We start from the raw sequence: 12530 nt of genomic DNA on the forward strand, positions 1-12530 counted from the left end.
CTTAAGCAACATTTGAGATGTTTTTCTAGTGTTCATTTCACTTTCAGCTTTCAGTCAATTCTCAATTAATCATTGGCTCTATAGAATATCAGAACATAGTGACAATTCTCGTTATGGTTTCCGATGACCTGAGTGGATGTTTAAATGTGTTCTGTTTTTTCTATCGAACCAACCAATGCCCAGAGAGAAAAGCAGCAAATCCTTACATTTGAGAAGCTGGCCCAAGCAAATGCTAAGCACTTTCTAAGATCCTCTGCAGACATGTAAAAATAGTCTGACATGGTGTTTCCATAACAAAGTTCACTTACTTTGTTAAAGCTACATCTACTCCTTCTTCCTCATTGAAAAATCTATAAATAAGTAAATATTGTTCATTCCAAAGGGCCCTACAAGAGGCAAGATGTCTCCCACTTCATTGAAAAGTCCATTCTCAGCGTATGTGCCCTGGAGGTTTCAAATTCCCACACCACACTTGTTTAAGTTACATACTGTACCACAAAGCTTCAAACTGGTTACGATGTCACAAAATCACCTCGTATGTGCAGGTGTTAAACTGAGATTTCAAGGAGAGGCTTACAAATGTTCAAGTCTGTCAAGTCTCAAAACAACACTCAGGGGTCCATTTGAACATCTAAGCAGTAATCATTCCTCCTGTTCATACTGGCCATTAAAAGATCCTCTTTATGTGTTTTTTAGTGCACATTAAGAAGACTTCACTAGCCTGTCTTAGAAAAATCCTAAGTGAAGCTCAAACATCCAAATCAAGGAGTAATAAGCAAAACACATTTTTGAGAGTTCACTTAATCAACTTCTCATTTGCAATATGTAACACTGCAAAAATAGCCCTTTAGAATACCCACTGGAAATAATGTTTTACAGTATGCATTTGGTATTTCTAAAATAGGAGGTTTTGCTACTAATTCTAATTTCATTACCAGTCTGAAAAAAGCATAAAGTAGCTGTTTCCTGTATGAACATCAAATTTTCTTCTTTGTGGTTCTCAGCAATGCATATTTTATCACTCACTGTAAGTAGCGATCATAACATATTCATAAAGGATTGAGTCGAGTTGCTGTGGTACAAGGGTGTAATTTCCACTGGGGATAGACATGTCCCTCTCACTCTCCAAAATCCCATTTTTGTCCCTCTCAAGTGTTACCAGCTGCCAACATCCAGATGAAGGAAGATATGGTTGGTAAAAATGTTGATATATTCATCTAGGTCGGCTTCCATTAGTACCTAGCGCTCACTGCAATATTTAGCTTTGTGAGTAGGCATGAGTGCTTTTGAGCTTCTTTTGGCCTGGGTTTTGCCTCTCAGGCTACAAAGATATTGCCCTAAGCTTCATATTGGTGGCGCATGTTGGGACAGATAGTTCAGAAGTTAATCTACTAAACAAAATATTATTTTCAGGGTTAGTGAATTAATAACACAGAAAGTCCACACATCTTTTGTTTTTCACTTTTTGTCTAGCTTGTCTTCTGAAACTAAACCTACATCTCTGCTGTGGGATAATTGAACCTCTGGCCGTTCTTTACATTTAAAAGTAACATCAGTAACTTGCAAAAATGTGTTATGGTATGGGAAATGTTGAAAAGCATTAGGTAAAGTTAAAGCTACAGTTATTTACCTTAACCTTTCTGTTTTCTTTAAAACAAATTATAATTTTTTTCAACCTTTAATATAAACATTGTAGGCCTAATAACTCAATGCAAAACATCACAGTGATTAATCAGAAAACCCATTCCACTGTCTATGTGAGGACCCCTCGCCAACTTGTGTTTAAATTTTGCAATGCTCATCAACAAATTATGAACACATTGTAGAACACATGTAGAAGACCTCTCCATGACAGTAGAGCTCACTGTTAAGGTTGTTATCATTTTGAGGTTCTTATTCAGGGCTTGTACCAGAACAGGTTTACATGGTTTCATTTTCATAAAAAAACATATTTATTTGTCATACTGCACATTGCTGCAGGTCCTCTTTTCACCCTGTGTGTTGAGTGCTCTGTTTTAGCTATGCAGTGATGCAACTCACCCCTACATAATCTTTTTTAGGAGTTGCACATGCGTAGAACCTAGTTAGGAATTACTAGCCAATCAGAAGCAGAGTTGGGCGGGTCCTGAAAAGCCATAAACACTGCTTTTTCAGAGTAGTAAGTTATTAATTTGTAACAAAAGTATCTTTCATCCATAAAATTTTAACTGAGCTCTGTCTCTACATCACAGGAACAACTTCATGTCCACTGACTGCCTGGAGGGTAGCTAGTGTTTGGAAGGGAGAGGAGAGGCAGCAGGCAGACGTGTTGTCACTGTGTCGTGCTGCTCATAGTGTTTTTTTTCACCAGTGTTTTTTAAGGGCGTATCAGACTAGCCGCTAGGTGAGCATTATGACGGGTGTTTTCTTGTGAAGTCACAAGAAAGCGGAAGAAAAGGGACTACAAACCAGCTGTTTTCAGGCAGTTCAGAGCAGTGTTTTCTGTGGGAGATGGGAACTCCCTTTGGGGTGGACTTTTTCACTTTGGAATCCTATTACATCCATCCATCCATTGTCAACCGCTTATCCTGTGTACAGGGTCCTATTACAAGCACACAGCAAAAAATATAACTCACTAAAAGAGAGGGAAAAAGGCAAAAAGCATAGTATGACCTCTTTAAACACAACATCCAAGTGAAAAGCATGACTGACTTGAATAATAAAAGTAAATTTTTTTAAAAATCACTAAGAAAAAGACAGGAAAAGCTGCTTTCACCTGCTCCTTAGAGTGGCCATGCCCGCTGGAGGGCCGTCACCCCCCTCACCATCTGCTGTCTGTCTGCATTAGTCACAGGTCTCCTAATCACTTCTGCACCACATGCCCCACAACAATGGGAGTAAAAGTGGGAGTATACGTGCAATCTCCATTTGTGAGGCCAGAGACCGAATCGTCACCTGCTGAAGGGACAGATGTTGGAATGACAGCGCTTCACTCAAAAATACAATAAAGGGAAAAAAATGGTATAAAACGGAAACCTTAAACTGCTGACATGGAAATCACAGTTGAGCACTAGTACTGATGTCGACATAGTGATCAACTCGGTATAGACATCGTACTAACTTCTGGCTAAGAACAATTCACTTTTAGCAGCAGTAAGGTCAAGTCTTTCACATTCATAAACCACCAAAACAACTTTAAAGTTGTCCTAATAAATATTTTTTATATCAACAATGGATCATATCTCTATGTGTAACAGTGATGCGTGGATCTCAGTCTATGGGATATCAGTGGATTGGGTAAGGCTGGCCATAAAAATGAAGATTTTGATTAATAGTGGATGTTGGGTGAAAAAGGATGAAGCGTCTCCCCATTAAGAGAGACGCTGTGGGATTTACCCATGAGGCACAGCAGCGTGACTTCTCTGATTATTTAAATGTTCCGACACGCCGACATGATCAGTCAGGATATAATGTTGATTCAGGTTCTGTGTTCTTCTGCACATCCAAAAGGTCTCACACACAGTCCAGGTTCATACAGTGAAACTGTTTGCAGTAAAGCTGTCCTCCCGCATCAAACCTGAGCTTCATCAGAGCGTCTACATTTGTATTTCAGAAGCTGAAAGTTCATTATGCTTCCTCTGGAGTTTCCTAAGTCTGTCTTGTCAAGTTTATTATTACAGGTTTTAGTTTTGTTGCGTAATGCCCCACAACATTAGCTGTAACATTACTGCGCACATGGAAACATTTGAAATGACTAACAGCAGCCCCTCAAATCATTAAAGTAAATCATTAAAGAACACTCATACACAGTGTTGGGCAAGTTACTCAGAAATTGTGATATATTACAAGTTACTTATTACTCCTTAAAAAAAGTAATATTATTACTTTACTAATTACTGGGTGATGAAAGTAACTAGTTACATAGGGGGGGGGGGGGTGTTCTCACTTTGGACAGGTTCTTTGCAGCTTTGTTCACGAGAGAAAGAGAGGAGCGAGCCTGGTTAAATACGCCTAATAAAAAAATAGAAAATCGATATGTGGCGTTGATAATTATCCAAAGTAGAGGCTAATTATGGTAAACACTGCTTTCACTACCACCCCCCTTCACCTCCAAACAAAACAATCTCTCCCGGCTTTTTAACTTATATCATATTTATAACAGCAGCAAGGAGTGTGTTTTTTTTACAAAGCATGTAGTATAGGCCTAACGTTTCTTAACACCAACAGCTGGAATAAAAAAATAAAGCAAGTAAATCCTGACTTTTAAACAGTTTAAAACTGTTCGCGGTTTAAAGCTTTTTGCTGGTCGCAAAGAGTTTACACTAGAAGACAGTGTTCTTTGCGTCTTAGACTGTGACACAATAATGGCAGTAGCTACTTACAGCTGTGGACAGAACGCCTCTCTACTAGTTACAGGGAAAAGTAGTATTATTACAGTAACACGTTACTGCTTATACATTAGTACAACATCAGAACCAAGGAGTTGGTATGGTAGAGACCAAAGCATCTGTCAGGTTATGATGCTAATGTTGCTAAGTGTACGCTGGATTTGTATATTGCCAGCTGTTAACATGTTAGCAAGTTAGCCATAGCCATGAGGTGATTATACGCTGAATGGCCACTTTATTAGGTACACATATAATGCAATATGATGCAGTCCAGTAGACGATCACTAACTGTGACCTTAATGCTAAAACATGTGATTGAATTAAAACCTTGAAATCTGAACAATATAAGCATGTGATCTTTCTTTTTCCAGTTTCACACTTTACCGTGTTCAAACAATGCCCAAAGTCATGCAGAGCTGAAGGAGTGGACTTGAAACTCTGAATTGAATGTTTCTTAACCTATTAACATTCCAATGTCATGCCCCAGCGGCAGCTTTCGTATGTGCACATGACTGCTATTTTAAGTTCATACTCATATGATACACCGTTTGAAGGCTAAAATCCCTGTGATTCCACCAATGCAAACCATTTCAAGATACAATAACCACAACAGGTACAATCAGCACCTCTGTGAAGCCTCATAGTAATCCACTGGTCGATTATATTCCAACAAAAATGGTCTTGTCACGTTGTCAAAGGTCCAGACGATCCAATCCAGAAAAAACATTTAGTCCAAAACACATTATTCCATCAATAAATCCCCAGGGACAGCTGCTGCATCGTTTCATATTTGCCGGCAGACGTGGCTCGTATGTCATTATAACCATAATAACTCCGATTTGAATGTAAGCAACTACGATAGCTTGTATTCAAATTAGCCACTGAACTCTGACTTTTCAAGTGACACCAAATCCGACCCAATAGGAGCTCACATGTCCCTTTCACAGCCTACAATAGCCAACGAGAGTCCGCGCTGTAAGGAAGGGCCAGCCCCTTTTATTTTGTGGGTAGGCCGAGCCAATTGCAAGCAATTGTGCCGATGACTGGCACTTTGTGTAGCCAATAAAATTCTGAAAATAACAATATCCAGCTTTAAGTAGGAAGTTCATGATCTACCAGCAAAAAAAACACATCTGCATCAAGCTACCTACAGGTGTAGGCCCCCAAGCACATCTGGTACCTACACCATAACTAATACAGAGTGATGCAGCAGCAGCCGCTTGCCACCAAGGGACGGGGCTGTTTTCGAAAAAATACACTAAGACTGTGTAAAATAATCATTTTTCATGGTATTGGTATGAAATTTAAACTAGGACTAAGTAAGGCTTTATCCTGTGGCCCTACAGTGTTCTCCAGCTAATAAGTCCCAGCTATAGTTGTCTGCATACATTTGTTAGCAAGCATTTTCAAGCGGAAATTAAAAATATATTAGTTTCAATGTGTTTAAACTTATATTAATCAATTCCAGTAGCACTCAGTCATTTTGACTTTTGGGTTAGACACTCCAGAGTGTTATCTTTCAGAGAAGCCCAAAACCATGGTTCAAGAACTACATTCAATTGACTTTGGATATGCTTTGAATAGGTGTTTTGCATGATTTTTACAGGAATGTTAAGAGGTTAATAAATAAAAAGCTTTATTACAGACATCCAAAGATTTAGTTCCATTCCATTTTGTGAGTTTGTCCGTCTCTCTCCCTAGAGTAAAAACTAACCCTGGCCCTAAAACGTGTCAATTTTAGACCCCTTTGGACGTAGTTATTGACTGTTGCAATGTAAACCATTTTAATTGAATAAATCTGCTAAAACTTTAGTGAATGTGGCTGAAAAGTAAACATTGATATCACAATTATAGATACAATCAAATGTTATTTCTATACCTTAGACAAGTTGAAATGCTGTTAAATCAATCAGTTATTTTCTCCCTGCATTTAAAAAAAACATTTCTTTGTCAGGCTTCATCTTTAATGCACAGACATCTTCAGATATCCATTCAACAGTTAATCAACAGAACAATACTTGTGGTTCTTTTCTGTTAATTCAAATTCAGGACACGGGTGTGTGAGTATTGTCATTATTGTCTATTGTCTGTGAGTGTAAATTGCAACATGCAAAATCTCAAGTGTTTTGCTCCAAAAATACCGTCATACGTCGTATCCAAGGAGCAGAGACTGTAATTTGCCTATGGTTAATAGAACGTAGGAGCGGCTTATTTGTAATTTCGCTTCGGTGCTCCCGATCCAAAACCAATCCCCCACTTTTACTTCACAGATATCAGGGGGTGTGAATACAGAGCAGATCTTTTAACTCTGGGAGAAAGGAGTCCATGAGAACCCTGTATAATGAGTTTCTTTTGAGAGGTTACTCTGAGAGAAAGTGTGAAATGAAGAGCCAAACTGGAAGCCAATTTCAACTTCCCTGAATGAAAGCCTTTAATCCAAGATGAATCCCCTTGATCTACAGTAGCTCAGGTAGACAGCCTAGGCTACAACACAAAGGGGAATCAACTAAATGCTTCTGCACTGTGATACAAGCTGTTCTCTGTTGAGCTTCACAAAGACATTTGCCATGCTACTCCAAAACAAGTTAGCATTTAACTCTGTCCCACCTCCTGCCTCCTCTGCACTTGTTTCTATTCTCCGATCCTGCTGCCGAGCGCCTCTGTTATTTTCTCATAGGTCAGAGAAAGTCTCCTACAGAGCAGATGATGAGCTTCATTATTAAGCTGAGCAATTACATCCTCCTCCAGCCCAGACCGAAAACGGGAGCTCCCTCTATTTATTTCGTTAAGATAAGACAGATCGGGGTGGAATTGTAATGCAGTGCCACATAGCTCGAAGGGGAGGCGAGGTGGCATTTGGGAAGCAACAGGGGAGGCGGATGGGCGACGCAGGCCCACTTTGTGTTCTCCCCGTATCTTTTCTGATTAACCTCCGGAGCGGGAGAGCACAGCTGAGCCGCAGATAGCTCCCTCCGACTCTACCTGCTGCTGTCGGGCTTGCCTTTCGCATGAACACATTGAGCCATGCAGAGTTCAAAGTGTCTGCGGTATCTGTGTGTGTGTGCGTGTGCAGGCAATGAGCATGCCTTCCTTTAAGAAATGCTGCTGCTGATTGGTTGCCGGAGGAATCCGTCCGATGGATTAGCTCCATGCTCCATGCAGTATCGTTTCTGATATGCTGCTCAGCGGGCCCAGACGGCGTCCCCCGGTCCCCGGGGTATGCCTTACGGAGACACTTAATCCATGTAATTGCACTGATGAGATACTCAGAAATTAAAAAAAGTTCTGATGCTCATGCCGGCTTCGCCACAGGCGACTGAAGGTTGCCCGAAGGGAAGAGATCATGGTAAATTGTGACACCTAAGCATGACTCAGCAGACAGATTTTTCTCCTTATAGCACCGAAAAGCACCATTTGTACTGCGTCACCTTGACATCAAATGACCATTAGACCTAGGAGTGGGCGATGAGGCACACAGGGAAAAATGCGTCAGCTGGCAAGGTCTTCAGCACTCTCCTCATAAGTCTAGATGATGGCTGCAGTGTCACCCATTACATTACATCTTCTGTCCTCTAATTGCCCCTCAACCGCCACATTTCTCAGCATCTAATCATCAGCAAATGTCATCTGAATGAGCTGTGTGCATGTGTGTGTGTACTTAAGTAGATAAGAGGACCTGGCTGCTGTGTGGGGCTGGAGGAGGTGACCTTCAGGGGCGGTCCGAGTATTGAAATCACAGCGAGGAAGCCCTGATGTGGGGCCCTGCCTGGAAACCCCTCCGTCAAGGCTGACACTGATGACCACATCCTAATTGAAACAAATGTGCCAATTAGGCAATTCATTTCTCACATCCTCTGCCACATACTTGCCAGGCTAATTTGTATTTGTCCCTTCATTTTTTTTTCTCCCACCACCTCCCCCCCTTTCCCTCTCTCTCTCTCTCTCTCTCTCTCTCTCTCTGTGTCTCTCTCACTCTCTCTCTCTCTCCTTTCCTTTGTGTGTGTTTCTCTCTCTTCCCTTCTGCTCACTGAATCTTTTCATCATTACCCAAGGGCTGTTAGCGGCAGACAGACAGCTAATGTGCAGCATGGCCCCAAACACTGCAAGGGCCGGCTCGTGCAACACGTTAATTGCCTCTTTCAAGTCACAAATTTCCCAGGATAAAATTGAAATAAATACATAAAGAGTCGGATGGTGGAGGTGCCACCACTTAGGTCACCCATTCAGTGACAAAGGACTTTAATCATGAGAAATTAGACTCCGTCTCCCAGTGCTCTGTCTCTCTATTTCCTTATCTATCAGCGATGCTAAGCGCTTTACTTCTGATGAAACCCGCGCTAAAGGCTATCTTTTAATTGTAGAGAAGAATCTGCGAGTGTTTGAAGATCGGCCTCCAAGTTTTCTTCAAGGCAAACGGGGAAAAACCGAGGCTTCAGCAGTCGTAACAGTAATGTGCTCCTCTCTGTCGAAAAAGAAAAATTCCCACTCCCGTTAACATTGGTGCAATTGACTCAAATAGGTGTGAAAAAATACTGGATGTGAGAAATGATTACTATGTTATGATGTTCATTATCATTTTTATTCGTGTCAATATATATAGCTACAATCCATCATCCCCCAGGTCTGTATGTCATTTCTAGTTACCCAGTCTTTGCATGCCCACAGGCTTCTTATTTGCATCCAGCCTGTGAGTGTTTTTTATTATAAAGGGTGCCTGTGCGCTTCCTATAAATCCATCAGCCCGACCCATTCTGCCACACTATGAATGTAATTTGCAAACGCGGCGATGCAACTCCTTTACCAGGGTAGAAGCGCTAAAGCGTCACTAAGTTTGTAATTCATAATTAGTTTTCCTCTCTGTTGCTGGTAATTGGTTATAGTGCTTCTTTTGACTTCCTAATGACTTTAGTGTCCGTGGTTGGGCTGCCTAGCTTTGGTAATCACAGCCGTGTGGGACCTGTATCAGTTATGTGTGTATCACTACAGTTTTAAGGGGATTGAGTCCAAATTTGAGATCTGCATCTTCTGAAAAGGTGAGACTTAAGGGTTCAGCATGCTTGAAACTAATTAGTTTGGGCAAATCTTGTGTTTAAAACTGTTCCGAATGGCAACACTCAAAGGCGGGGGGGGGAAGCCTGCCATCATAGCCTCCTCTTGACTGCATTACTGATCTCAGTCTACCCTCAAAGGCATTCATGGCATTGTACCAAGATTAATGAAAGGAAGGAAAATTAAGGATGGGATTAACATCACTGAAAAGGACAGATAATATTAAAATCACCCCACCTCCCCTGGGGGAAAAAATCCAGTCAGAATGGGGCTTTAGAATATGGACATTGAGTATACATAGATTTATTTCTGCTATTCTACTTCCTAGCCATATTTGACTGAAGTGAATGGTTTCACCTGTGACACCTGACATCATTCAGAAGTCATCGCATCATTCGCTGTCAGTGGTGCATGTCAAAACCATCGTTTGCATCGAGTGCACTGGTAACCCTGCAAACAGAAAGAGACCTCCAGCTGCCAGATTAGCGGCACTGTCACTGATATTGACGCTGATAGCACTTGTGTTAAAGCTGCCACATTTGAAATTGGCAAACTGATGCATAATGTGATTCAAAATTTGGAAAACCACTCAATCCGTGAGTGAGTTCCAAAACTGAGAGACAGGAGGAAACAAGAGACAGACAACTGACACCAGATTTTTATTTGGGCAAACCAAGCAAATTTGCAATAGTACTAAAGCTACTGCTGTGTTAATGGAATGCTTTAAGAGTCTTTATTCATTACTAGTTGACTAACAGCCACTAGCAATTTTGTACTGCACTTTTGTGAAGCTGGGTGACAGAGAAGTTCAAAATCAGTGTGTCAGAGGCCAAGATATCCTGACTGTCAGTTCCCATTTGCATCAAACTCCAAAAATACTGGATCCCACATTTCATATGATGCAACTCAGTAGCATATTTCATTAGACCCTCCGTGCTTGGCAAACTGTCACATAGCTCAGACTCCATGCCTCCAGTTTGTAACGCAGGCTTTCTGTTATAAAGCTCCAAGCCCAATCCGACAGCTATCTCCGGGAGTGGTGCTCCACGTGAAACACGGGGGTCGAACAATCAGATAAGATTTAAAGTTGTAATTGTTAAGATTTCAGTCCTAGTTGATTTAGCGACACCCGTGGTTACTGGTGGTATGCCTAACAGCAAGAGCGGCTAAATACTACAGGTCACAGAATTCTGGAGGCAGCACAAACTGTTTCTGTTTTAATTCAGAAGTCAGGCAATAATTGGCCTTTTCCATCATTCTGTGAGCAACCGTGATCTGATTTTATGCTGCACACGGCATGAGTCTGCGAACAGCAGGGCACATTGAAACGAGTTGGTTAACTTGCTGAGAAGTTGGAGGTGTGCAGCCTGTCGCCTGCAGCTCCTCATCAGACAGCTCACTATGGCTCCTCACAACTGTTCCATTACTCCCTACAATATTTCAAACTGATCCGCTGTCAAAAAATTACGGTTATCTTGTTTTATAGACACATTTTTGATGAACTATAGTCGTCAGTGCAGCATTTTTTTAAACATTTATAGTAAACATTTATGGCAAAATTATGACTCACATTACTTACTATTTTTGTCGACATTTCAGGGATGCTTACTTTACCCAAAAAAAAGTGGTTTAGATAATCTTATAAATAATTGTTGCTTATCTGTCTCATCATCCGACTTCTCGTGTTTCTTCTGTCAAACTCCGTCCACCAAACACAAGACCCAGGTTGTGATGAACCAAAACGATCCTTTAATATTCGGTTTATGTTTTAGAATGGATATGTGAGGTTTTTCTGCAAAATTGTTTATTATCTCTGCCCTTTATCACCTCTCTTGTACAGGTGGAATGGCTAAAAAATGAAGAGCTGCTGAGTTCCCTGACTGATGACAACATCGACACCCGTGCAGACCACAACCTCATCATCAACGAGGCACGGCTATCCGACTCGGGCAACTACACCTGCCTGGCCAGCAACATTGTGGCAAAGAGACGCAGTGCCACAGCCACTGTGATAGTCTTTGGTATGCCGTCCTCCCAGCTACTGTTATTGCCTGTTACAACACATTACAGTGTACTGACACTCTGTTTACATGGCACTTCAGATCAATTTGTTTGGTTTCCTGCACCCCTACACAAGTGATTAAGAGACCCATCCCCATCTTTCCACTGAAGACCAATGTTTCCTCTTTATTTCGATGAATGTATTATTCAAAGACTCAATTTACTGCCTCTCATTTAAAATCAATGTGTACTTTATGAAAGGAAATAAGCCACTGTGTCTTAATCTCATTTAAAAGGAGTGTTGCTTATTAAGTATTTATTTGCCAGAGGCCTCCCAGCAATGCGGGTTCACCAGCTCTGATAGCGCTGCTACATATTTAGTTTCTACACACGTTAGAGAGAGATCATGGAGTAAACTGCTTCAGTCAAGTGGTCGACTCCAACCTGTCAACCAGTATGAGTCAGTGTCGCCTTCAGAAATGGCAATTCCGTTTAATGGCTGTTTTCTTTGCTTTCACACAGTTCCACGTCTTTATCTTAATCCAAGTGCAGGGAACATTGAACTGGCAATTAGGAAAGAGGGAGCTGTATATCCACCACAATGAATGTGCTGTGCTCAATCTGCTCCAGCCGTTATGCATTGTTGCCTTGCGGTGCCTCGGAGCCTGCATAATCATTAATAACCCCAGCTTCTGTTGTAATGGTAGTATTTAACTATGCCAGAGTTCTAGAAAAGCAATGTGTGTTTTGTGCACTCACACTTCCTCTTCTTCTCTGACTTTGTTGAACTCCCTACAGTGAACGGCGGCTGGTCCCTGTGGACGGAGTGGTCGGCCTGTAATGTGCCATGTGGGCGAGGTGTCCAGAAGCGATCTCGAACCTGTACTAACCCGGCGCCTCTCAATGGCGGGGCTTTCTGCGAGGGCATGTCTGTACAGAAGATCACCTGCAACGCACTCTGCCCAAGTCAGTTCCACTTAAATTCTGAGTTTCTGTATAGAAACATCACACTCACAAGTTACTTTTCTCTAGGTGTCAAAAGTTATTAATGCTTGTCTGAGAGTCATTAAGCTGAATATTTAAAGATTACGACAGGCTGCCAAAAATGACAAA

The 12530-nt window shown here is 41.4% G+C and overlaps 1 protein-coding gene across 4 annotated transcripts in view; it reads left to right on the forward strand.

The window, feature by feature from the left end:
* unc5db (unc-5 netrin receptor Db) overlaps positions 1-12530 on the forward strand; it is a 191026-nt gene that overhangs the window by 118769 nt on the left and 59727 nt on the right. For all 4 annotated transcript variants that reach the window (XM_038703670.1, XM_038703669.1, XM_038703668.1 and 1 more), the window contains exons 5-6: positions 11257-11437; positions 12216-12383. In XM_038703670.1, the coding sequence (XP_038559598.1) occupies positions 11257-11437; positions 12216-12383 (349 nt within the window). The remainder of the gene's footprint in view (positions 1-11256; positions 11438-12215; positions 12384-12530) is intronic.

The sequence above is a fragment of the Micropterus salmoides genome, unplaced genomic scaffold (genome assembly GCF_014851395.1).
Source record: "Micropterus salmoides isolate LMB-PRFRI ecotype aquatic unplaced genomic scaffold, ASM1485139v1 Ms_hic_scaffold_7, whole genome shotgun sequence".
NCBI classification, from domain to species: Eukaryota; Metazoa; Chordata; class Actinopteri; order Centrarchiformes; family Centrarchidae; genus Micropterus; species Micropterus salmoides.